Source organism: Gambusia affinis, linkage group LG20 (assembly GCF_019740435.1).
Source record: "Gambusia affinis linkage group LG20, SWU_Gaff_1.0, whole genome shotgun sequence".
Taxonomy (NCBI): Eukaryota; Metazoa; Chordata; class Actinopteri; order Cyprinodontiformes; family Poeciliidae; genus Gambusia; species Gambusia affinis.
Genome location: NC_057887.1, coordinates 22493299 through 22518437, shown reverse-complemented (window position 1 = coordinate 22518437; position 25139 = coordinate 22493299). Strand labels below are relative to the sequence as shown.

The following is a 25139-nucleotide window of genomic DNA, read 5'->3' as shown; positions in this document are numbered from 1 at the left end:
CTGCACTGAGCAGCAGAGTTTAGTTCAGTGGATACTAACACTAAATGCTAAAGCAACATAGCATTAAGGAGAAACTAATGCTAAAGCACTACATGGACGTAGCATTTAGCAGACGCTAAAACGAAAGCTAAAGCAATACGTCAACAAAGTATGTTAAACTGCTATATCAATGTAGCATTAAGCAGAAATGAATGCTAAAGCGTTAATCACCACTCTTAACTTCCTTTAATACAGTGGAAACCATTTTAACGCTACAACAGAAGCTAACATCTATTATCTTCTTAATCTTTGGGGTTTAGTGTCAATAATGATACTAAGTAGCGTTGTTGCTAAGTATTTCAGCTTCCTAAGCTGTTACACGTTTAAATCTGCAGAAAAATCCTGATACTGGGAAACTGTTAACTGGGTATGGGAGGTTCCCACTCACAAACGATGACATCACCACTGAATTCATCCAATACTTACAGAACTGTTAACAGTTAATAACCAAAACTTCAACACAAGTATTGAAATTTATTTCTCTTGTAGTTTACAAACGAGTTGAGTAAATTATCACGATAGAAATTATCTGGAAAAAAAAACATTTAGGGGAAGCTAAGTCAGCTAAACGTTTCCCAATTTAAGCTAAGCTAACAACTAGCAGATTAGCTGGTAGTGCCCACCACTGTCTTAATTTCACTTAAACTCTTTTCTTGCTAAGAGTTTCTCTTTGTTTGCTTCACAGGAGTGACTGAAAGTTTAACAAGATGTTCTTCATCTCACAAGACTGAAGGAAAATCTGCATCAAATGAAACAAACAAACTTCCTAGAATAACTTTTATTGCACCTGCGCTCGAAATAACCTTTAATCATGTCAAAAGATGAAGCTTGCAAAGTTACGTCTGCCGGCAAACACAAAGAGCGAAAACCGAAGAAGCCGCACTACATCCCGCGCCCCTGGGGGAAACCCTACAACTATAAATGCTTCCAGTGTCCCTTCACCTGCATGGAGAAATCCCACCTGTACAACCATATGAAGTACAGCCTCTGCAAGAACTCACTGTCTCTGCTCATAGAGTCGGATTGGCCCTACAAGAAGGGCAACATCCTGCACCCAGACCAGCTGCGGCCCTTCCAGCAAGCGCACGGCCTGCACGCTGCAGGGAAGGATGAACTAGAGCAGGTAATCTGCAGCGAGGAGAAGCAGGGCCAGCGGAGGTCTGAGGAGGAGGACGGCGAGGGCAGAGAGACTCAGGGAGCGGAGGATGAGGAAGAGGGAGGGCGAGAGGACCGCCCAGAAATCAGCGGATCGGCCAAAGCTGGTTCCCACAACAGCAGAGGAGAGTCTCCAGAAACTGCAACCAAAAGGATCAAACAGCCAGAGTCAGAGCTGCTGATGGCTGACATGCTTTCTCTGGAAGATCAGCTGCTGCGAGCTCGCTCCGCAGAGGTGGAGGCCCAGCTCAGGCACTACAAGCTACCGAAGACATGCCTAGCGAGTCCTGGGCTTCTGTCGGAGCAGTGGCGGCTGCTTGCATCCAGTCACTCAAAAGCTAAAGCAGAAGGCGCGCAGCAGCGAGCCAGCGGTTCAATCCCCTGCTACCCTCCTCCGACCAACCTGGCGGACTACCAGGACCCCGGCGGACTCAACCTGTCAGTGCTGGGCGTTGGCTATCCCATCAGCCCCAGCTGGCTCTCCTACATGAACTCAGCCATTCCGACGGGGGCGTCCAGCGTCGCCGCTCAGACCCACGCGCAGTTCACACAGCTTCCCTTCCTAACATCGGCTGCCCAGCTGGTGCACCCGGCATCCAGCACGCAAACAGACCGAGCGCTCATCCCCCCTCGCCTCTACTACCCCTTCCTGTGTGAGCACACCTTCGGACCAGCGAGCGCTCAGAGTGACGCTGGAAAATCCCTAAAGACGCCATCAAGCAGCGTAGATTCAAGCGCTTTGTCTGGATTCCAGCCTAAAGTGGGTTTGTGGAAAGTTCCTGCTTTGAGGCCGGGAAACACGGCGTCCCCTGCTGGCTGGGTGTCGCCTCAGAGAGACTCACCTGACCAAGGCTACAGAGGCGGGGAGAAGATCCAAGCTACAGCCAAGGAAGGCAAAACCACCTGTGGTCTCAAGAGAACTGGAGGTCCGATTAGAGGTCCTGAGTCCCCGGTGGAGAAGAAGCAAGCAATGGGCTTCACTTTGGACCTTCTGAGGAACATTCAGACTGCGTCCGCTGACAAACATCTCCTACAAATAAGGTAGATATTCTCAGAAATGTTAGTTTTCTTTGTTTTACATGAATGCTAAAGTTTAGAGTCTCATTCACACCAGCTCTGTTCAGTCTGCTTGAATCCAATTCCAGTCTGTTTGTTTAAAAAGTTTGGTTCGTTTGAGAATCCCTAATCTGACCTAAAAGTGAACTCTGACCCGCCTGCAAACCTCATTCTTGGTTCGAATGTATGTGGACATTCCTAAAGACCGCTCCAAAAGCAGGAAGTGGACTACAGCGCAGGGCATTCTGGGTAAATACAACCAAAACAGGAGTGTTAGCCTAGCGCTAGCAGGGGAAATAGCTTCTGATGTTTTACCAAAAACGAGAGAGAAATCCAACAACCACCAAAATCTGCTGCCACTCCATTTTCGTTTACATTTGGTGCAGAAGGAAGTTGCGCTGTCTTCTTTAGTGATTTTCTTATCGTTTCCTTCAGGGGTTCTTGGTGCAGCGCCCCCACAGGCGGGGAGGGGAACAGGTTCCTCAACGGGTGACCGTGTTTCCATCAAGTTTTTATGCTCATTTTGAAGTATAACATTAGAAACAGCTGATGCAAAATTATAACCCTAAATTTTTATGCTCGACTGAGGTGGTTTTAGGTTTGTCCTCAAAAGTGTTAATGCGCTAATGGAGAGACAGAATCCAGTAGCCTTACCAGAGGCACAAAACTTTGAAAAATTTAAGTCCAAACTTCCAGCTCAGAGGAGACGGGCGGCCGATCTAAAAGCAGGAAGTGGACTACAGCACAGGGCATTCTGGGTAAACACAACCAAAACAAACGTGAGTCTAGCCCTAGCAGGAAGAATGGCTCACAATCTTTCATCAAAAACAAACCGCTAGAATCTGACGCCACTCCATTTTTGTTTAGTAAGTTTCTTCTTCAGAGATTTTTATGTTGTTTCCTCTAGTTGTTTTTGGTGCAGCGCCCCCAAAGGCGAGGAGGGTAATAGGTTTTTCCAAGTGTTTTGATTGTTTCACATAGTTTGGTGAGAAAGAAAACAAATCTCACAACTTTGCTCCACAGTTTACCAGACTATCAGGTGTGAAAACCTGGTAGTAGTTTGAAAACTCAACCTCTTGAGTTTTCAAATCTAAAACTCTTGATCTCTTATTTCAGTTTACAGGATTCACAGCTTCAGAGCCGGCCTGGTGACCTCTGGTACAACAAGACTCTCGTCAGTCCCAGCAGGGAAGCGGTCTCTTTGTCAGCTGGGGCCAACAGCCAAGGCGCGGCTGCCTGCGGCGCCATCGAAGACGGAGCGTCAGAGTCGGTGGCCGCGCTCCTCACCGATCTCTCCAAGGCTCTACAGCAGTACCAGGAGGCCGAGCGGAAGATCTCCCACCTCGAGAAGGAGGACCTTCCCGCCCAGCGACAACTGTGGGAGCACCTGAACAAAATCCGCAGCGAGCTCTCCCACATCCACCAGGCGCTGGAGCGGACGGCCGGCCAGAGCGACGGACCTCTAGACCTGTCGGTGAAGAAGGAGTCAACGGACTCACCAGGCGAGCAAACTGTTCGAGAAGACGGCAGCCTGAAAGCCACGGAGACGGAGGAGGAGGACGACGAGGAGGCGGAGGAGGAGAAGAAGGACAAAAAAGAAGAGGAGGACGAGAGGAAGCTGATTAGGGCGTCGCTGGAGAAGCGTAAGCAGTCGCTGGACATGCTGATCAAGATGAGCCAGGTGTCGGTCGTGAACACCGAGGTTCTGCCGCCAGGCGGTCTCGGTTTGAGGTCGGCTGAGGCGCTGTGGCCCAGCAGAACCACGAAGTGTGAAGCAGATTCTAGCGTCTTGCTCTGCCCCGACGGCCGATCCGTCGTGTTTACCGACATCCCGACCTCCGTCAAACCTCCAAAGAGACCGTCGTCCATCCAGCGCCTGGAGGCCCAGTGTCCGCCGAGTCCTTTAACGCCGCCCGACAGCTAAGCTTCAGCATCCGCACCTTACAAGACCAAGAGAATGAAAATGTCCTGTTTTGTTTCTCTAATCTGAAGAGAAATCAATTTGTTTCTGTTAACCTCCACGGTTGAGTCCATTGAGAATCATGCAGAGAGACAATCTTGTGACCAAGTGTGTAAAATAATGTAAATGCAATAAATGTAATTAGTGGAAAATGTTTTAAAGGGAAAATGCTGTTGTCTGATGTTCTGTTAGGCTGCTTCATTAAATTTGATGAATATAATGTATTATGCACTGTATAAACCATGAGAGTCATTGTTTTCAAACTTGACACAAAAAATAAAAATCTTAAATAGATAGATCTTTTTTCTTTTTGCATAAAAAAGTCCCAAACATTATCTTTGTATTTTGTTTTTAATATGTTCATAAGTCCTCTTCTTACTTCTTACAGAGTCTGAACTGTAATGCAGTAACGTAAATTAATTACATAGCTTTTAACATATTAAATAATTTAAAAACAATTAATCTTTTTTTGAAAAAAAAAAAAAAAAACACATTCAAAAGTCCTGAGGTGGAACCTTTGTGTTTCTGATGGACCCATAAATCTGACGCACAGGCGCAACAATTCCCCTTCTTACATATAAAATAGGGCCAGAACTATAACACATTAATTTCAATTAATAAATTATACATATTTTTACACGATAACACACTTAATCACATTTTTGTCTTTTTTACATATAAAAGACCCGAGGTGGAACCTTTCTATTCACGTTTCCGGTAAACCCGTAAATCTGACGCACAAGCTACATTTGCTAGCAGTAATGTATGATGAAGTCGCTTCTCTTGGCTCATTTGGGGTTAATTTCTGCTTCAAAAATTGGATACTGGAAAAGACTAATGTTGTGTTTAAGATGGGCTAAACGGAGTTAGCTTATCAGCGAAGCTATAAACCTAAAATAGGATCTTAATGCTAAACACATAGCGGCTAACGCTAATGTCAGCGTCCACAGTTCATATTTATAAAGGGGGTTCCTGAAACACCGGAAATATAAACTCTGCACCAGTCTGAAGTTTTACTGATTAAAAACAGTAAATATCCCTTTTATTGAGCTCATATGTTATCTTATTTTATCTATATAGTTGATTAAAATGTGACACATTAATTCGACTTTAAACTTTAATTGAGTGCCACCACAAATAAAACCAGATGAAATTCTCCAGAGAATGAAATAAAGCATTAAATAAATGTTATTCTCACAGACAGACATCCAGAGATAAAGGTGAAGCAGCTCCTAAAGCCAAACCACCCTCAACCCGGTTACCTGCGTTTCTCCAACTGAAGGTCCGAAACGTCTCATCCCCCCACCGGAAAGGTCAGGGCCACAAACCTAAAGCTTTCTGACGGCTCTGAGGCCGAGGGGGCGACATCCTCAGGCCCCTTTACCACCATCAGAGTCAAAGGTCAACTGCCAGGACCAGTGGACGTTCAACCCGACACTTTAAAACTGATCTTCCTCACTACACTTTAATTATTTTCACTTTGTTGTCAGGAGACCTAATTTTCCACCAGAAAATGAGAAATGAGGTGAAAATTATTGTGCTTTTGCTAGCACCAAATGGCTCGCAGCGGCCATTGCTTCTTCCCAGTCGTCCATCTTTGTTTCCTTTCAGCTCACGCTTGGTCTTGGAAAGATTTGTGAGATTCATTTAGGCAGACACAAGTTCTTATTTTTATTTGTGAGAAGTTTTAAAAGCCAGGAATAAATCTAATAATAAAAAAATCATAACACAGCAAAATCAAGTATCAGGTATGCCAAAGTATTATTTTTCATATTTTACTGCCAAATTTTATTATTGTTTTTATTTTATTTAACTTAATTTTATTTCTTGCTTTATCGTTAATCTACCTGCTGATTGTTATGAAGCATTTTGGTCCCAGATATGTTATATAAATAAACTTAGAATTTGAATATTCTATTCTAGTAAAACAAAACTGACTCAAGTAACTTTTCAGAAATTTAGAGGAACTCATTTTAAGTCTGTAATTCCTAAATATTGATAAAAACAGTGCTTGTCATTTCACTTATAACACATTTTTCTCATGTTATCAGTGTAATCGGAGTACTTTCTTATCTATTAAAAGTATATATTTTAAATATATACCCTAAAAGTATACATTTTTCAAAAAGTTACTGGAGTAAATGTAATTGTTATTACCCACCTCAGTCTTCTTCTGTGTGGATCTGACCTCAGCTTCATTAAAGCTCAGCGCCAAAGCTGACGGCTCCCCCTGGTGGGCAAAACTAGGAACTGCTGAGTTCACAAACATGGTCACCAGAACAGAAAATTCTTAAGAGGGGAGTTAGTTTGACCCCACAGGTTTTTCGCTGTGTACACAGTCCATATATATTCTGAATATTTATGTTTATTTTTTTCCTGAACCATGCATGGACTCTGTTATTTACAGAGGATGCTGCAGTGGTCAGCTGTTTAACTGTTTCTTTTTCTCTGGGTCGCTGCTGAAACTGGTTCTGGTCCAGTTCTGGAGGCGGGGGTGAGAGCTGGATTATTTATGAAGCTCACTTGTGTTTTTTGTCTCGCTCTGAATGCCTGAAGATTTTCAAAATGCTCTTTTAGCAATTTGAACAAAAATACAATAAGAACCGATTCAGTGTCTCCCTTTAAATAGGAAAATAACAGCTGTCACCCTGGACACGTCACCAGGACCTAATAAGTCGTCATACATTTTCACCAAAATCTGCCGCTATAAACTAAACATGCAGCGACTCAGCGTCGTCTTTTTCCAGTTGTCCCAGTCCCACCAGTCCTCCTGTCCCTCTGAACGTCTCCACCACTTCCTGTTCCTGTGCAGCGGAGCGGCTGACCCTCATCGTCTTCCGCCCAGCTGCGGTCCTCGGCTTCCTGCTCGCTCTGTCAGGTCAGTGTGGCGCCAGGTCGCGTCGTCCTGGTCTGCAGCTGGACTGACTCACTGACGAGGCTGCAGGACGACGAAGCTGCCAACCAGGAACTGCAGCAGGAACATGGACGGATGGAGCTACGGGTTCCTGGTGGACTTTAACCCTCTGAATCCACTCCACTCCTGTCTCTTTAAGAACCCCTTCCTCCCCTCTGATGGGCTTCCTTTCCTCTGATTGGTCGGTTTCACTGCAGATGTTTAAATATTAAATGAACTTAAAAACACTCAGACTCAGTCTGAACTGGATCCACTAGTACAACAGCTCATAAGGGCCATTGTAGGTTAAAAAATAAAAATGTTATTAATTTCAGAAAGTGTCTTGAAAAACCAAAGATATTTCTGGGCTCCAGAAGTGAAAGATTTGTGAGAAACAAAAAAAAGAAAAATCAGAAATTTCAAAATTAATCTCAGAAATTTCCAAGTTTATTTCTGAGATTTAATTTCAGGCTGATTCATTAATACGCTTTTTTAAATCTCGGTGTGAAAAGATGATCCAAGTTGTGCATTAATAAATAATTACACAGACAAAAGCAGAAAAATAAAATTTTTCCAATTTCATCTTTTTTTTTTTTTTTTTTTTTACAAAAGGTTTCATTTTTAAATGAAACAGTTCAACACAGAACTGATGTTCACAGTCAAACCAGGCATTGCTTTTTTAAACACTTCATTTATTAGACATCATACATTCAAATAGAAATAAAAAATATTCATATATATTCCAGGTAGAGCTATGGGGTAACAGTCTAAAACAAACAGGTTTTCTGATTGGCATCCTCTTATGTACAACGCGTGTTGTGAATACTATACAGTGTTTCCATAGCTGCACAGGTTTCTGGGTGTTTGTACTCTAGATGAGCGCCAGGAGGCCGAGCGCGTTCAGATGCTTTACAGTAAAACATCGAGGATCACAGCAGGATCAGCGGGAAGCAAAGCCTTCGTTTAAAAGTTTCACACAGAAGCATAAAATCAGAAAATAAAATCATTCTGCTGCTTAAATTAAGCTGGGTACTCATGCAAAGTCCTAAACGGTTTAGTTTTTAAAGAGCGTATCGTCACACCGACTCAAATACGAAGCTTTAAGTGCTTAAAAAAATCTACACTGCAAAAACAGAAAATCTGACAGAGTAATTTTGGTCTATTTTCTACTGCAAAAATCTTATTACACCTGAAATAAGATACAAGTTAAAAGTAGCTTTTCAGCAAGATATAGAAGAGAGTTTTAAGTCAATAATTCAGATTATTTCATTTCTAACAGGACAATTTTCCCATGTTGTAAATTAAATAGTCTGTCAGTTGAACCAGTACATTTTAAAATCAATATTGAGGAATTATTGATTTTAAAGAAGCTCCTATATGTTCAGTGCTGAACAGTAAAATGTAAGTTAGTTTGTATTATTACAAGTGAACTAACGTGGTTGTGCTAGAAAATTGACACAAATACTCAATAAAATTGTGTTTTTGCAGTGTACAAACCCCTCATGGCAGATAAACATTTTATCAATTATTTTAGTTCTGGCTTCTGGAGCAAATATCTCAGTAAACTTCAAATAAGAACAAAAATCACTCAAAAAAAAAGAAGCTTGTTTTAAATACATAATTTATTTATCTCGATTAAAAAAAGTTCTACTTACAGATTATTTCACTTATAACAAGACATTTTCCCATAAGTCAAATAATCTGCCAGTGAAACTGGAATTTTTTTCATCAATTTTAAGGAATTATTCACATAAAATAAGATTTTATTTCCTGCTGAAAAGTTACTTGTAATTTTCAAATATACTCAGATATTTGCAAAAGAAACTAAACCCAAAACATTCGGTAACATGTTGTGTTTTTACAGTGCATCATAACAAACAAACTGATTTTCACTGAATGCACTGCAAAAACAGATTGCTTGTCACTACACCAATTTTAGATGAAAAAAAAAAATAAAAACACAAAGCTTCCTCAAGTAGTCCAGTGGTAAGTGCAATCTGAGCGCTCCCCCGTCTCACACACACACACACACACACACACACACACACACACACACACACACACACACACACACACACACACACACACACACACACACCAACCCCAGTAGTTACATACAGCCCAACTGGTGCAACACAATAAACCAGTAGACAGAAACACTGTAAATACAGCAGGTAATTCATACTGGTAGATATTATTCTTAGTGTTTTGTTGTTTTTTCTATAACTTTAATTATGGGTGTGATGTTTGTATTTCTTTAAAAGAAAGTTCTATAATCTGGATCCAGTTAATCCAGTAAAAACATAAAAAGTGGGAGGAATGGAAGCTAAAATTTCCAGGTTTGAATGTTTTTCGTTGGCACATCCGACCAGAAAAGGAGGAAACTTGAGATTTTACAGCTTTTTAAATCTTCCTGGTGTTTTTAGCCTCGAAAAGCTTCATGCGTTCCTGAACAGTCAGTCCCTCTTTCAGGCTCTGGGAGAAAACAAACAAACAGATTTTATTTATCTTTGTGGACAGAATGCATGGACAGTGTTTAAATATTACAAAATAAAATTCACTGATGAACCAACAAACAGAAATCACCTCTAACAGTAAACATTCTGTATCTACTGTTAGAACCAGGAACTTTGGTTAATTTTTTATTTTTTACAGAAATTTTATGTGACAGACGAGAACAAAGTGTGAATTTACTTCTTCCATACAAAAAAACAAACCAAATCAATAAATTAATCCACCATGAAATAAATTAACCTTAATTTATTTATTTAAATTACTATTTTAGATTTTAAATATGTAATTAAATAATTAAATTATTAATAAATTATATAATTAGCAGATGAAAATAATTCAATGTTTTGAGTTTTGATAAATATTATTTCATGATACATATTTAATTTGTACAAGACTAAAGTTATAATATTAAGATTTAAAAAGTTGTAATAATTAACTTTATTCTTATAATTTTATTATTTTTTTCCTGTCACAGTATTGAGTCAAAGGAAATACAAATGCATGCCACACTTTTCAGCTTTTTATCTCTGAAAACCATTTCCACAAAAAAAAAACATTCATCATTTTCTTTACATTTATAATTACTAACTACTTTGTGTTCATCTAAAAAAACACAAACTAAAGTTTCTGTGGTTTAATGCGTCACAAAAACGACAAAATGAATAAATAAAAATATGAATCCAGTTAACTGAAAGGAAACTAAGAAACTTGAGTGTTAGAATTTATAAAGAGTTAGGAGGAGAGGGAAGGAAATGAGGGTGAAGGAAGGAAGTGAGAGTGAGGTCAGTTGGGGTCATGCTAATACCTACAGCACATCTTTAGGCAGCGGCTGCAGGGGGAGATGACCCCAGCGGGGGGTCAGCTGTCCCATGACACCTGCTCAGTGACAGACTGATAGACAAAACAGACAAACTTACAGCAGCTAAAAACATCCAGACTTTATTGCCTGCGAGGAAAAACACTGAAAAAACAGAGATACTTCTAAACAGACAATATGAGCTTCTAAACAACGCAACAAAAACATCACTGACCTTTGACCTTAGGCCTCGCAGCTGCTTGGGGGGTGTTGACTTTTCCTTTTTCATGAAATCTGGGTTACTTTTTGATTTCATGATGTCTAAAACACATTAAAACTGTAATTAGCCACAAATATCTCAGTTCATTATAATAAATTAGATATTTAGTCAATTTTAATGTTTATTAATAGTTAAATTTTAATAATTTAACATTTATTGAACAATTGTAATATTTATCACATTAGAAATATAAACAAACATTTCTAGTTTAAGTTTACAGTTTTAAAATTATGGACAGATTAAAACGCGTTAATGTTTATTAGTGGATTATCTGTTTTATATTATCTATTAAATATTAATATACTAACCATTCTCAGATTAAAGGAATAAATTACAACATAATGAATGAGACAAAGTGTTTGTTAAATGTTTAATTCCTGAAACAGGAAGTGCTTTTATTTTGATATTTTTATCTGTATAATGATAAAGTAGCTTAAGGTAACTTTGTAACATTCTGAAAAAATGAAATAAAATACGAGAAACATATGAGTATCTAATCTCTGTTTTCATAATATCCATTCCATTACACACTGAACAAAATTTTAACTATAAAATATGAAACAAACCAAAACAAATACGTTAGCTTAGCGCTAACAGGAGAAATGGGTCGTTGTGTTCAGTCATAAACGAAAGAGAAATCCTGCAATCCTACTTCATTTTTATTTACATTTTGTGAGGAAGGAAGGAAGTGTCTTCCTCAGAGTTTTTTTTCCTTCAGTGGTTTTCAGTGCAGCGCCCCCACAGGTGAGGAGGGGAACAGGCCGCTCAATTGTTTTGACTTGTTTGACTCAGTGCAATGTGAAAGAGAACCAACTGAAAATGCAACAAATGAACAAATGAACCGAACTATCAGGTAGGAAAACGATCAAAGACTCGACCAGGAGTCCAAGTTCAAAAATAATATATTTTTAATTTCTTTTAAATAAAAAAAATAACAAATTTTTAAATTTAAAAGCGACTCAAGTTTCCATCTCTGGTCCAGACCGACTAAAACAACTTCAGTTTGTCTTACTGGGAGGAAAACCGTTTGAACAAACCGTATCCGGATGTAACGGCGTCGTCAACATTCCTCTCCCCCAAAGCTTCAGTGGCCATGAGCAGCTTCTCCTTCAGCTTGCCGATATCACAGTCGGCCTTCGCCTTCACGATGCTCAGCTCTGTGTAAATGTCCTTATACTTATCTGTGGCGTATTTCTTGTCCTGGCAGAGAAATCGGTTGCAGTTCAAACACGGCGTTTATAAAGAAGTGAACCTCCGGTAAACGTTTTGGTTTCACTCACCCTCAAAGCAGACTGCAGCTCGTCCTTCAAAGAGTGGATTTCCTGCTTAAGATACTGGATCTCTGACTCTTTTATTCGTAGCAGCACCTTTAAAGAAGAAAAGTTCTCACTTTGTGCGATTTCGTGAAAAAAAAAAAAAAATTATAAAACGTTGTTGCTCATGGTTTTTCAGTCATGTCAAAATAAATATATTTCACAACACGAGTCACATGACCAACAGCTGGATGTTACTGCTGGCGGAGACGACGAAGCCTGAATAAGATGATGAGCGCTAGCGCTCCGGCTAATTATAAATATATTCTCTGTTTACATCCGTCGCTGCTATGAATTTTAATGACTTATTACATGAATAAGCTTGTTTATTTATTTCTAATTTAATGGAAACCCCTCCATTGTGACATTGTGTTTTTTTGACATTAGCATAATATAGATGCACTCTAGATCCCAGCCCTTCTCTTTGCTGGAGCAAGAGCAAAAAGCTGCTAGCCAACAAGGACTAGCATTGGTGCTAGCTGTCAAGTTGCTAAATCTCAATAGAAAAAAAACACACTGCTTTGCTACCAGTTAACTCCACGACAATTAGATAATAAGGTCAGGAAAAACCTTTAATAAGAACAAAATACGGAGGGAGAGGGAAGTAGTTCAGTTATGCTAGCCTGACTATGAAAACTGTAACATGGAGATGTGCTGTGGAATTGTGTGTTTGGGTTCAGTTAAAAAATAAAAAATAAAAAGAGCAGGTGGTTAAATCAGCTAATCTATCACAACAATCATTTAATAATCGCAAAACTGTAACGGACCGAGTGTCCTGTTCTTTGTATGGGAAATGTTTGATGTTGATTCCTGATGCTTTTAGCGCCATTATTGTCAGTTGCTATGGCAACCAGTCTGGTGTATTGTAGCCAACACGGAGAGAGAGAAAATAGAAGATTAATGACTGGCTTTGAGTTTTTCCACATCATTTTTCCCTTTGCTGTGGATCACTGCGCTAAATTATGCCTTCATCTCCAGGCTTCATTTAGTTAACGGGATTGTTTTATGGATGGCGAGGAAAAGAATCGTCTTTTTCTCCTCCAGCGCTGTGTGCATGTGCCACGTTTCCAGAGGTAAACAGACAGATTTGAGCAGCTAGCGAGCGCAGGTTTACCCACCTCCAGTTCGTAAACGTCTTTGCCGTGAGTCAGTGGAGAGAGAGCCGTTTCCCCGCTGAAACATGAGCGCATGCGAGTGATTTCTGCACTCAGCCTGTTGTTCAGCTCCTACAGGACAGAAAACGGCGTTTTGGACCAGCAGACGGGGACGTGTTTCTGGATTTGAGCGGGTTGCTGACCTGGTTGTGAGCGTTTAGCTCCTGGTTCTCTCTCTGGCACTGGCGGAGGGCCTGCCTCTCCGCCTCCAGCGCCTGAGCCAGGTGAGCGTTCTCCAGACATTTCTGGGAGTATTGCTCGGATAAAACCTCCAGTTCTCTCTGGATGGACTGGAGCTCTTCCCTAAACAACCAGACAGAACAATTTTAACCTCAACTCCCTCCACATGCATGTTTTTCCACATGAATACGCACAACAACACATTTCTGTGTGTAAAGGACATTTCTTATAGGTTTTTAACGTAATATCCAATTTGTAAGCAATAATCATCAGAATTAACTGAAATAAATGCTTGAGGTATATCAATCTGAGTGCAATTAATCTTAAATTAGTAATTTCTGTAACTCTTTACACTGCAAAAACACAAAAATCTACCAAGTATTTTTGTTTTAGTTTTTACTACCAATATTTTAATACACTTGAAGTAGCAAAACTAACTTACAAGTAACTTTTCAGATTGTTTTAATAATAATTCCTTAACATTGATGAAAAAATTCTAGTTCACTTATAACAACACATTTTTTTCCTTGTTATAAGTGAAATAATCTGCCAGTAGAACCAGAACTTGGTTGCTAGGTAACGGCGCCAGTGGAACTAGCACTTTGTCATCAATATTAAGGAATTAAGTTACTTGTACGTTAGTTTCGTCTCATTTCAAGTGAACTAAGATATTTGTACTTGAAACCAGACCTAAGATACTTGGTAATATTATGTGTTTTTGCAGTGCGATTACATTTTAATTTACTGCGTTGCAGCTGTAAATCTCTAGCGCAGTGCTAAATCGGGTCCACTACTGGAACGTACTCATACTGCAGGCGGAGCTCGTCGATATCAGAGTTCAGGCCGCTCAGCTGGGAGCGCTGGTTCTTCTCCAGTTCCTCCTTATGTGCGTTTTTCATCGCTTCAATAGCTTCATCGAAGAAAAGTGTTTAATCTCTGCCCAGTTTAACACAAAATAATCATGTTTATTAGCTGATTTCTTACCAGCAATAGTAGCAGCGGTTTCTTCAGCCAGCAGTCTCTCTCGCTCCTCCAGGAGTTTGGAAATCTCCCGCTGGTGCTGCCGCTGGAGGTCTTCCACCACCTTCTGGTGGGTTTCTTCCATTGCAGCAAAGCCTCGCTCGCATGTCGCCTAGGGAAAGAAAAGGCCCAGCATTTTACGTTTCAGTCTGCTGTTTGTCTGTGCGTTTCATCAGCTGAGATGTGACGCATTAAGTGCGACGTCTAGGTTGCATGCAGAAATCGGTGGGAGACAGAAAGAAGATTATCTAAAGCTCAGCTACGTTAGTAGAGCAAGTTAAAGCAGTGAAGCTGTTGCCCAGAAGAGTTTAATTTTTACACAAAGATTTTGCCATATATGGATGTGGGAAATGGTATGACTTTTAATACCAAGTAGAAATGATAAAAGTTTGGTAAAAATAAAACAGTTTTTGTTTGATCCATCCAGCCAGTCAGATTTCTTCTAGTTTTCTGTTAAAATCCTCTTAGCTTTGCTGCTTATTCAGTCAGATGCAGCTTCCAAATCTTAGAAAACAAAACATTTATAGTCTAATATCAACAAAATATTAACTTCTCCTTATGTTAGGAACCAATCCAGCTTTCAGTTCAACTCATTTTATTTACTTAGCACCAATTCACAAACAGACAGACAGACAGGTCCAATTCATATCCAATTTCCATTCAAATGAACCCAATACAATCAAAAGTCCAATTCAATTTATAACATAAAACAGTCAATTAAGTTGACAATTTAATGCCCATAGGAAACAATTAACAGGATTTTATGTCTAAGATATTCTCCAATTATGATCAACTAACTGGATTTGAAAGGTTAAATGGATATTTACAGCTCAGAACCATCAGCTGATTGAAACGTTTACTAAATGAAGATGTGTTTATAGGAAAGAGAAGTGGTCTAAGCACACAACCTTGTGGTACTCCATGACCAATACTGCACAAGAAAAGTGATTATCAGCAACATCAACAAACTGTAATCTGTCACAAAATATGGATTAATTTGCTGCAGTAAACAATTCATTCTGACTTGCATAAATTTTTGCCAATTTGAGAAATAATAAGTTTTTAACTTTAAGAAAAAAACATGATGTCAAATGAACAAAAACATCAAATTCCAGCCTGAACCAGAAACTTAAAAAATAATAATAGAAATTATTATGTATCATAACTACATGGTTTCAAGTTTATTTTAAGCATCTTTGTTTTGCTATTTTCATCCAAACGTCTGACCTGGAAGAAATCATTTTTAGCATTAGATCGTCTGAATGGAGCAACCAGGATGGACTGAGCAAGGAAGTCTAACTTCACGCCAATATTCACAGCTGCACTGAATTTAATCTAGACTTTTAAAATAAATTAAAAAAATCACACCATTTCCCAGTAACAGTAAAATAAATGTCACTATAGCTTGCTAACCGTCTACTTCTCTCTGCTTTAAATATTTAATTTATGTAATGAAAGAAGAAAAACCTTAAGACTCTCAAAGTCTCTCTGGTATTTCTCTCTCAGGCTGGCCACATCCCCTTCCAGGTGCTTGTTCTCCAGCTCGTCCTTCATGCTATTCATCTGCGTCTCCAGCTCCTGGATTCGGTCCTTCAGAACCATCATGGAGTCCAGCTCTGACACGTTTGGCGCATCCGCCCTCTCCTCCTCGTCTTCCTCTTCCATTCGAGACTCGACCTCTTCGCAGGGAGGCGAGTTCAGGACCTCAGGATGGTTGTTGACACTCTGAAAGCCTTCGACATACTGGGAATGTAACTTATCCAACTCCTCTTTGTGAAAATGCTGGAGCTCCATGATCCGGTCTTTGAACTGGTCCTCCAGCTTCCTAACGTGACGGTTGTGACGCTCCTCCATGCTGTCGATGTCCGCCAGTAGAACCTCGATCTTTCTCTGGCTGTCGGCGGCCGTCTCTATGAGCGCCAGCTCTGTTGAGGCGCGGCAACACTCTGCTTGACTGAGCTCGCTTTGGCACTTCTCCTTCAGCTCTTCGGTCTCCTTCTGGAAACGATCCTCCAGGAGAGACACTTGTTCCTGCTGAAGGGTGAGCTGGTTCACGCGTTCGCTGAGCTCACTCTTCAGGGCTTCGTTCTCTCTCTGGAGAGCAATCATAGTTTGGGAGAAGTTCTCTTGCTCCTGTCGCAAAGAAACCTCGTATTTTTCTTGGATTTCCGCGACTTTGAACGAATGCTGCTGCACCAGAGCTTCCATATCCTGACTGGTTTGCCTACACATGCCTAGCTCCTGCTCGTGCTTGGCCCGCAGCCTGCATGCCACGTACGCCACCTGAGCCTGAATGAGGGCTTCTCGCATGCAAAGAGAGGTACTTATGACATTATGGGATGTTTGGTGTCCTAAAACTGCCTGGATCATTTTAGACAGTGCAGGATGGCTTCCACTGCTTTCTATCTCCTCTGCATACCTCTGCAGGATACCTGCTTGTCTTTGGAGCTCATTAGCTAGGTAGTCATGAGTGTTTTGAAAGGATTCCATAGACTGACTGCCATACGGCATCACACTTGCCAAGTGTCTATCAACGACTTCCTCAGCCAAATCTCTAGCTTCCTCTACTTCAATCTGCTCCATGTAGGGAGCGAGTTCAGGGGGGCGAATGTCAGCCAACTTCTGCTTGGTAATACCGAGGTCCTGTTTCACATCCTTGATTACAGATTTTAAATCAGGTGTTTTTGAAGCATCAATAATTGCTTTAAGAGCCGTTTCCCTTTGATTGAGCCTAAACTGGGCGTCAGCCAACTCCCTTTTTAGTAGTTTGAATTTCTCCTCGTAGCAAAGTTTAAGGTTTTCCATTGAGTAAGTGATTTCTGCTTTGAGGAAGGTGTTGATTGTGACGGTTTCAGCTTCAATCTCTTTGATTCCAGCAGCATCAGCCTCAGATTTCTCAAGGTCCTTCCAGAATGTACTTTCCAACATCAGCTTCCTGGTCAAGACATCCGCGTAAACTATCGCTAAGCAATCCTGTTCACTTGTTTTGACATGCTCCAAGTCTTGCCATATCTCAACAAGAGCTTGCAACAAGTCGGACTTCGAGGTTCGTATCAGCAAAGCCATTTTGTTCAAAACGGCGGCTTCAAAGGACAACGTTTTGGCAAAGAGGAGCCGGGACTCCTTGTCTACGGTCTCTGGGGTTTGAGCAACCGGTGACTGCTCGTCCAACGTCTTCTGACCTTGTCGGATGTGCAAAGAGGCACTAAATAAATCACTTTCTATTTCTGAAAGAGACTGCAGCGGTAAATCAGTGGTACCATGGGAGCCACTTAGCATTGCCCTAACTTTCTCACACCCATTTTCAACATACACTAAGGCTTTCCTATAATGCTCGAGAGCAGAACTACTCCTTATCTCACTTTCAACACTCCTAATCTTCTCTGGGGAGCAAGACACACTTTCCGATACCTTTGGATCGGTATTAGAGACATCTCCGGGTTCTACAGCCTGTTGAACAACTAGATTCTGTGTGAGATTTCTCAGCTTATCCTCAGTGGTGAGCAGTTTTGTTTTTAGTGCATGTATGATGGCAATGAACTTCTCTGGGTCACTATTGTGCGAGAGCGCAATGTCAGAGATGTTTTCGTCAGCTGAACTTCTTTGACTGGCATCTACAACTTCAGAATCAACATATTTTTGGCACTGAATACTTGAAAATCGGATCCTTGGTCTCTTTGCTTCAGATTCTTTATCGTCAGAGGACCTCTCCATATTGGAAGAGTCATCTATGGACAGGTCTGTGCTTGATGACGAGGGAGATGATGTTTTAACTGTTCCAGTTTTGTCCTGGTCTGAGACTTTCTTCCTTTCCAAGCAGAGGTCTGCGTAGCCCAGCTGCAGGGCGGTCAGGTGCTGCTCCAACTCTGCAATGCGGTCCTCTGCAACAACAAGTTTGGCTTGCAGATCTTTTTCAGCACCGCAAGGTTCAGTCTTACTGATGAGACTTTGAGTCATTTGACAAAGAAGAACCTCTTTAGCTTGCAGCTTCTGTTCAGTTTCCTCCAAGCTGCTGCCAAGCGCAGTCATTTTGACCAGAGCCTCTTTAAGGTCCGCCTCTTTACGCTCCATTAGCCTTTCATACATCTCTTTAGTCTGCTTGATCTCCTCTTCTTTTTCTCTGAGAAACTGGCTCATCTTCTGAAACTCCTGTGTAGCTCGCTCATATGAATGCTCCAGGGTGTAGTAATCCGCTTCCTCGGTTTCCAGACGATTGCGTAGCTTGTTTACTTCGTGGTCTGCCTCTGTGATCTGGTTGAGAAGCTCCTGGCAGCGACAGGTCAGCTGGCTTTTCTCCTCCTCCAACCTTCGCACACTTTCCCTCAACGTCTCCATCCTGTCCGTCTTCAGAGCTAGCTGCTCCTGCAGCTTCAACATTTCTTCCTTGTGTTCCTTCCCACCAGATGCCCGCCTCCCTCTAAGCAAGGCCTCAACCTGTTGCTCAGCCTCCAACAACCTGTCTTCTACTTCCTTCTGTGCAGATTCGGCCTCCGCCAATCTTCTGCACAGGTTCTGCTTCTCTCTCTCATGTTTCTCTTGCATGATCCGCTGCTCATTCCTCAACCGCTCCTCCTTTAGCGCCTGGCCCTCTTCGGTAGCGGCTAACCGAGCCATAACCTCCTGCAGCCTCTCTTGCAGCCTCTGTATCTCTTTCATGTGATCTCGTTGCAGAGCCTGCTGGCGCTCCAGGTGCCTGAGGGCCTGGTTCCTCTCCAAAAGACCTGCCTCGACCTCCCGGAGTCTGTCTTCGCTATCCTTCAGCTGGGCTCGCAAGGTGGCTTCGTTGCGGCCGTATTCCTCCTCTTGTTCCTTTGAGCGCTCCTGTTCCAGTTTGAGCTCGTTGCGCATTCGAGCCACAGCTTGTTCGCTTGCTACGATTTCCGCCATTGCAGATGCAAGTTTGGCTTGCAGAGCCTGAATGTCGGTCTCATGGCGGTCCACGGCATCCTGAGCTTCAGTGTAGCTTCGCCTTAATATCCGGATCTGCTGCTGAGCGAGATCCTGCTTGCGCTTTTGGGACTCCAGCTCGCCCTGCAAGTCTTGGTTGAGCTGGTGTAACTGTTGCCATGGCACTTTGAGTGGTGATGAGGAAGGTGGCGTTGCACTCTTGAAAAGATCATGAGACATTTTTATTAATGACATCGCCCTCTTACCCACCATTTATAGAGAACCACATCTCAGGGATTAGCAGAGAAATAAGTTTTCTCCTTTCTTGCGAATATTCCTGTTTATTTGAAGTTTTTATTTTAGTAAGCTTCCACTGTGCTTTTTCAGGGTTCACTTGAAAAAAGAGAAAAACCTAAAAGAACTACATCCTTTCAGACTTAATGGGTGCTAACATAGAGTTTCTGAAAAAAAAGAGTGAAAACGCATTATACAGCATGCAGAAACCGAGCTGGGAAGCACACATGCAGACAGAAGGAAAAAGCACAGCGCGAAGCTTACTGATCAAGATCCTTACCTTAAACTCAACAGATCAAATCAGTTATTTTCCCAGGAGATGTGAAACTCGATTAGAACAAGTTAGTGAAAACTCATGCTTCAAAAAAACACCACAACCGTGCATTTCAGTTCAAGCAACAATTCCCATTAGTAGATTGGTTTCATACAATATACACGTCTTTCACACAAAAATCAGCAGATTTTGTAACAAAAACAGTTTTTATTTTACTTTATGAGGTACAAAAAGCCTCACCAGGTCTCTCTCTCTCTTCAACAACAGAAAGGTTTGTTAAAGTTACATGTTGCAGTGCTGGTTCACTGGGTTCGTTAGGATACCTATAACTTTCAGTAAAATAACTCGCACCAGGTGGATGGGTACTATATAAAAGCAACATTTTATAGCCAATTTCAAGGCATCTGATACGGCTATGTCTAAAGTCAAAACACTTTTAAGTAATTTCTGACATGAATAGACTTTTTATAACTGCTGAACAGAACAGTTACTTGGTTTAGCTGTAAAATGTCAGTCTGTTCCTGGGACATACAGAATACTGTGACTTTAAATAGATTAATTTTGTGTTTCAGCTGAGAAAAACAAACAAGGACCGAGAACACACACCTGAGGTTCTCCTGTGCTCACTCTGAAGGAGCACACGTTTTAAAGTAATTTCTGATATACAAGTCGTTTTCATATCAACTGCAGATGACTTGACTGTGTTATAAAACAGGAACACGTGCCTGGAAAACACATACCAACCCCCTTTAATAAAACCTTTTTCCAAATAAATAAAATTATGAAGAAAATGACTCTGTTTACTCCCAGAAATTAATGAAGACTTGACATGTCATCGGGAAACTAATGCTTTAAAACGTTTAAATGCTTCTGACTGATAATCGGTGAGGAGGTGAAGCAGCGATCCGTACCTGCAGGACGTATCCCTCCCTGGCACTTTGCTCCCGGCCCAGAGCGTCCTCCAGCTGCTCCTTTAGCAGGCTGTTCTGCTCCTGCAGACGGTCCAGCTCCTTCTGCTTCTGTCCCAACTGGAAGACACAGACCATTTATTGCAGCTTAACCAGCAGAACCAGGAGTTCCCATCGTAGTTTCTAATGGTTCCTAATCAACATTTTCAATCAAGATACCCAAATTTTAAAGTTAATAAGTTAAATAATGAACAGTTGTTCTGAGGAACAGATAACCTGTTCACAGTGTCAGGAATCAACGGAAACTATGAGGCAGTATCAGAGCCAGGCTAAGGAAAAACTATTTTAGAATAAAGTCATAATAACATGAAAATGAAGTGATGTCATAAGAACAATGTCATTACAAGAATAAAGTCGTAATATAAGATTACAACTTATAAATGACAAGACTTTATTCTTGTGATTTTATGAGTAATCATAAAAATAAAGTGATAATAAAGTCATAATAGTACATAACTTAAATCATAGTATGAGAATAAAGTTGTATGAAGTTATAATATTATGTCTTTATTCTCATAATGTCTTTATCGTCGTAGTCTCGTCATATTTCCGTGGTTGAAGTCTCACCTCCTTGTCCAGCAGCGCGGCTAGTTCGTTAGCCGGCAGTCGCTCAGCGGTTCCTGCAGTCGTGGAAATCGGCACCTGCTTCTCCTCTCTCAGCGGCGTCGTCTCCACCTGATGCCACCGCTGTTCGATTTCCTGTCTGACGTCTGGAGCGACGCCGTCCGGCGCGTCGGCGCCCCTCAGCCTGATCGCTCTGTGGTCGACGTCCATTTTGCCCCGCTCCTCTGGGGACGGCTCGTCTTTGGCGTCGGCAGGGAGCGGAGCTGATATGGACGAAGTTTGAAGGGAGGAGGAAGACACGGGCGAGGAGGCCAGCGAGGAGGCGGAGGAGGAGGGCGAGCAGGAGGAGGTGGTGGAAAACGCCGAGCTGAGGTCAACCGTGTCCGCTCGTTCTTTTCCCGGCTTCTCCTTCCTCTCCATTTTGAATTCGGTCCAGTCAAAGGTTTTGGAGCGGCCCTCTCGCCGGCGCTCGCGGACTCCTTTCCTACGCGGCTCAGACGGAGGAGTGGCGGCGCTGCTGCCCGGCGACTGCTTGGAGTCGTCCGACTTGGGGTCAGAGGTCACCTGACACGGTTCCAACATCACATGGCTCTTTAAGGTTTCGTCAGGGATGGATCTGGATCAACAAACCGTGAGAGCAGATTTAATGGAGGAGAGTTTTACACCTGCATCCGTCCAAATACAGTCAAAATAAACACGACGGCGAATTCAGAGTCATAATAGAATCTATGTCCTTTCTAGAAAAAACAAGAACATTTTAAAGTTTGAAAAATTTCAACTTTGTTATAAAAATACTCAATTTTGTAAAATTTGAGAAAAAAACCCTGGAAATTTCAGAGTTTAAAAAGTCCAAAATTTGGAATAAAAAAAACTCAAATTTTGAGATTAATCTCAGAAATTTGCATAATAAAAGTAAATTTCTGCATTTCGAAATCTAAAATTTACTTGGAAAAAAACCCCTCTGAAATTCTTAGATTAATCTCAGAAATTTGAGGAAAAAACGACCAGGAAATATCAGATTCCAAGAGCAGAAAACATCTAGAAAAATAAATCTGATATTTTGAGGTCAGGCTCAAAAAAAATAAAAATAAAAAAATAAAAATTTGAGTTTCAAAAGAAAAACTTTGCTTCTACTTTTTTCTCTCAAGTTTCTAAAGTTTCAGAAATGTCAGATTTCTATTTAGCAAATTTTCTGACTTTTCAAAGAAAAATTTTCTTGTTTTTCTACATAATTTCAGAGTTTTTCCTGAGATTTTTTAGATTTCTCATATTGGAAAATTCCTTGTTTTTTGTGTTTTTTTATTATAGAAAATCTAAAAATGTCAGTTTTTTGTTGTAAATGTTCTCCTTCGTTCATCTACCGTGGCTCTAATACGCCGTCGTAAATCCAGCTGTTTCTGCAGGTCCAACTGAGATTTAAGATTTTTACAACTTTTTCATAATCATTTATGATTCCAGTCACTTAAACCAGAATAAGCAGCAAATATAATCCTTTATTTAAACTTGTACTGATCTTATTGTTTCCTTTATTGATATTGTTTAATATATTAAAATACATTAAATAATATCTACAATTAGTATTAAAAAATGCATTATGTTGAAATTATCTGAGAAACTGAATTTTTGGTTTTTAACCCTTTGTCAGCCACAAACAGTAAAATTAGCTGGCATAATGAAAACAAATCTATTTCTAAGGGATATTTAAGTTTAAATCCTTTGAATTAAATCACTGAAATGATTCAACTTTTCTATAATATTTTAATTTTTTTACATGTAACCTGTAAATTTGTGGCGTATTTAAATAATTTTTTTACTACTTTATGTGCAAGTACAGAAGAAAATTGGCTAAATTAAAATAAATATTTCTTTGTTCACATTGTCAGTAGCATATTGGCTGCTGTGGACAGACTGATGCATATTTCTGCAGTGGCCACAAGCTTGTTCAGGAGGGATTGCTGCACAGATTTTGGTAGAAACAAAATGTTTTCTTTTGATTGTGACCTGCAGAAACCCTGAGTCACCACCGTAAACAGAGTCTAGTTAAAGTATTAGAAACATTTATAAGGCAGACGAAGCGACAAAAGCAGCGCAACGTAAACATCGTATCTAGTAGAAGAATGAGAGGAATCTGGTGGCGGAAAGCCGATAACAGATGTGTTGAAGTGAAACGAGACAGAATCCAGATCAGCACGGCGGAAATGGGTCATTAAATGTGAGGTCAAAGGTCAGATGGGTCAGGGTTAACAACAAGGTGTGAGTTTTCTATGCAGGGAAGCTTTAAAGAGACGACCTGGAGACAAACATAAGAACTAACACGTTTATTATCATTATTATTATTATTATTGCAAGAATAAAATCATAATATTATGAGAATTAATATGCAAAGTTACCAGAATGCAACTTTATTACTGTAATATTATGTATTATTACCACTATTGTCATACAACTTTCTGTTTAATCTCTTGATTTTCTCGTAATATTCTGACTTTTCTTGTATTATTACAAGTTTTATTGTATTTTAATTACTATTCTGTTAATATTTTTACTTTATTCTGATATTTTTATAGATTAAAATATTTATTCTGGTAATTTTACTTCATTATTAGTAGAATTTTTATCACATTATCATAACTTTAACCGTTTTTCTCGTGTTATTACGACTTTATTCTGTTAATATAATTTTGTTTTATCATATGATTACTGATGATTTTTTTTTCTCAATATAACATTTTTCTTGTGTTATTCCAACTTTATTCTATAATATTTTTACTTTATTCTCATTAAGAAAGTTATTCTAGTGTTATCTTGACTTTAATGTCATTTTGATCTCATATTATTACTTTTTATTATACACATTTATTCTTGTATTATAATCACTTTATTCTGGTAATATTATGACTTTAATCTCATTATTAATATTATAATTTTTTCCTATACTGGCCCTAGTGCAGCATCATAAAGAAAATGTTTTTCTGTAAATAGAATAATGCAGTCAGTGTCAGATCTGTCTGAGAACTGCAGAGATAACCGACTGTTTGCTCTGCAGATATTTCTGCAGCATCAGTTTTATTCTGGCCTCAACTGAAGACAACATGACTGAGTCACATGACCACAAGCACGCCGGGACGGACACTGCTGAGCGATTACATCACGGCTTGAAATTCAACACGCAAGCGCTCCAACCTGGGCTTCAGAACGGACAGTTTCAGAGAGATGTTTTTCCTGGAAGCGGGAAGAAAACCCCGGAAGAGCAGGAAGAGAAAGAAGGGGAGAGCGGGTGAGGAGGGGCAGGAGACGGGCGTTTAGATAAATCAAGAGCCTGGCGGCGTTGACCCGGGCCGGGGATTACCGGGTGACGTCGGGGGCGACGGTGGGTCGGACGTTCTTCATGATGGCCTGGATCCAGTTGCGACGGATCCCGGATGTCATGGCGGACAGCGTGCAGGCGCCGTCCTTACACTGGGAGAGGGCACAGCGTTTCATCAGAAAACACATTTCAGATGTTTACACACGAGAAAACACAAAAATAAACACAAAAACCCGCATGAAACAGTAAAATTAAACAGTTTCAGAGCAGTTAAGGTGAATTTGGGGACAAAATAAAAACAGATGAACTAAAGCAGGTAGTTTTAGTTCACTATTATATTATGTATTAATGTTTTTAATAATGTCTTGTTACAGTATTCAACCTTCTACAGCAGGGACAAGGTAGGACATGACAAAATGTTATGTTTCACAAAACACAGTTTTAGTAACTAACTGATCCAAAACAGGCAGAGTTAACTAACAGTA

At 40.5% G+C, this 25139-nt stretch overlaps 2 protein-coding genes across 6 annotated transcripts in view; one reads left to right on the top strand and one right to left on the bottom strand.

Annotated features, from left to right (window-relative positions):
* The first annotated feature begins 557 nt into the window (after nucleotides 1-557).
* Nucleotides 558-4445, top strand: prr35 (proline rich 35). Its single transcript, XM_044101613.1, has 2 exons — nucleotides 558-2235; nucleotides 3367-4445. Exons 1-2 carry the CDS (start codon nucleotides 851-853, stop codon nucleotides 4172-4174), a joined length of 2193 nt encoding a protein of 730 aa, XP_043957548.1. The 5' UTR covers nucleotides 558-850; the 3' UTR covers nucleotides 4175-4445.
* A 3329-nt stretch (nucleotides 4446-7774) lies between these two features.
* si:ch73-103b11.2 (plectin) overlaps nucleotides 7775-25139 on the bottom strand; it is a 30115-nt gene continuing 12750 nt past the window's right edge. For 3 of the 5 annotated variants that reach the window (XM_044101608.1, XM_044101612.1, XM_044101611.1), the window contains 13 exons: nucleotides 24697-24806; nucleotides 24531-24569; nucleotides 21351-21963; nucleotides 20727-20843; nucleotides 15828-19466; nucleotides 14325-14472; nucleotides 14145-14250; nucleotides 13304-13463; nucleotides 13125-13232; nucleotides 11974-12060; nucleotides 11731-11893; nucleotides 10649-10734; nucleotides 7775-9578 (listed from right to left, as the gene is read on the bottom strand). In XM_044101608.1, the coding sequence (XP_043957543.1) occupies nucleotides 9507-9578; nucleotides 10649-10734; nucleotides 11731-11893; nucleotides 11974-12060; nucleotides 13125-13232; nucleotides 13304-13463; nucleotides 14145-14250; nucleotides 14325-14472; nucleotides 15828-19466; nucleotides 20727-20843; nucleotides 21351-21963; nucleotides 24531-24569; nucleotides 24697-24806 (5448 nt within the window). In that variant the 3' untranslated portion in view covers nucleotides 7775-9506. Of the gene's footprint in view, nucleotides 9579-10426; nucleotides 10509-10648; nucleotides 10735-11730; nucleotides 11894-11973; nucleotides 12061-13124; nucleotides 13233-13303; nucleotides 13464-14144; nucleotides 14251-14324; nucleotides 14473-15827; nucleotides 19467-20726; nucleotides 20844-21350; nucleotides 21964-24530; nucleotides 24570-24696; nucleotides 24807-25139 lie in introns of all 5 variants that reach the window. The other 2 variants (XM_044101609.1, XM_044101610.1) reach the window with 2 other exon arrangements.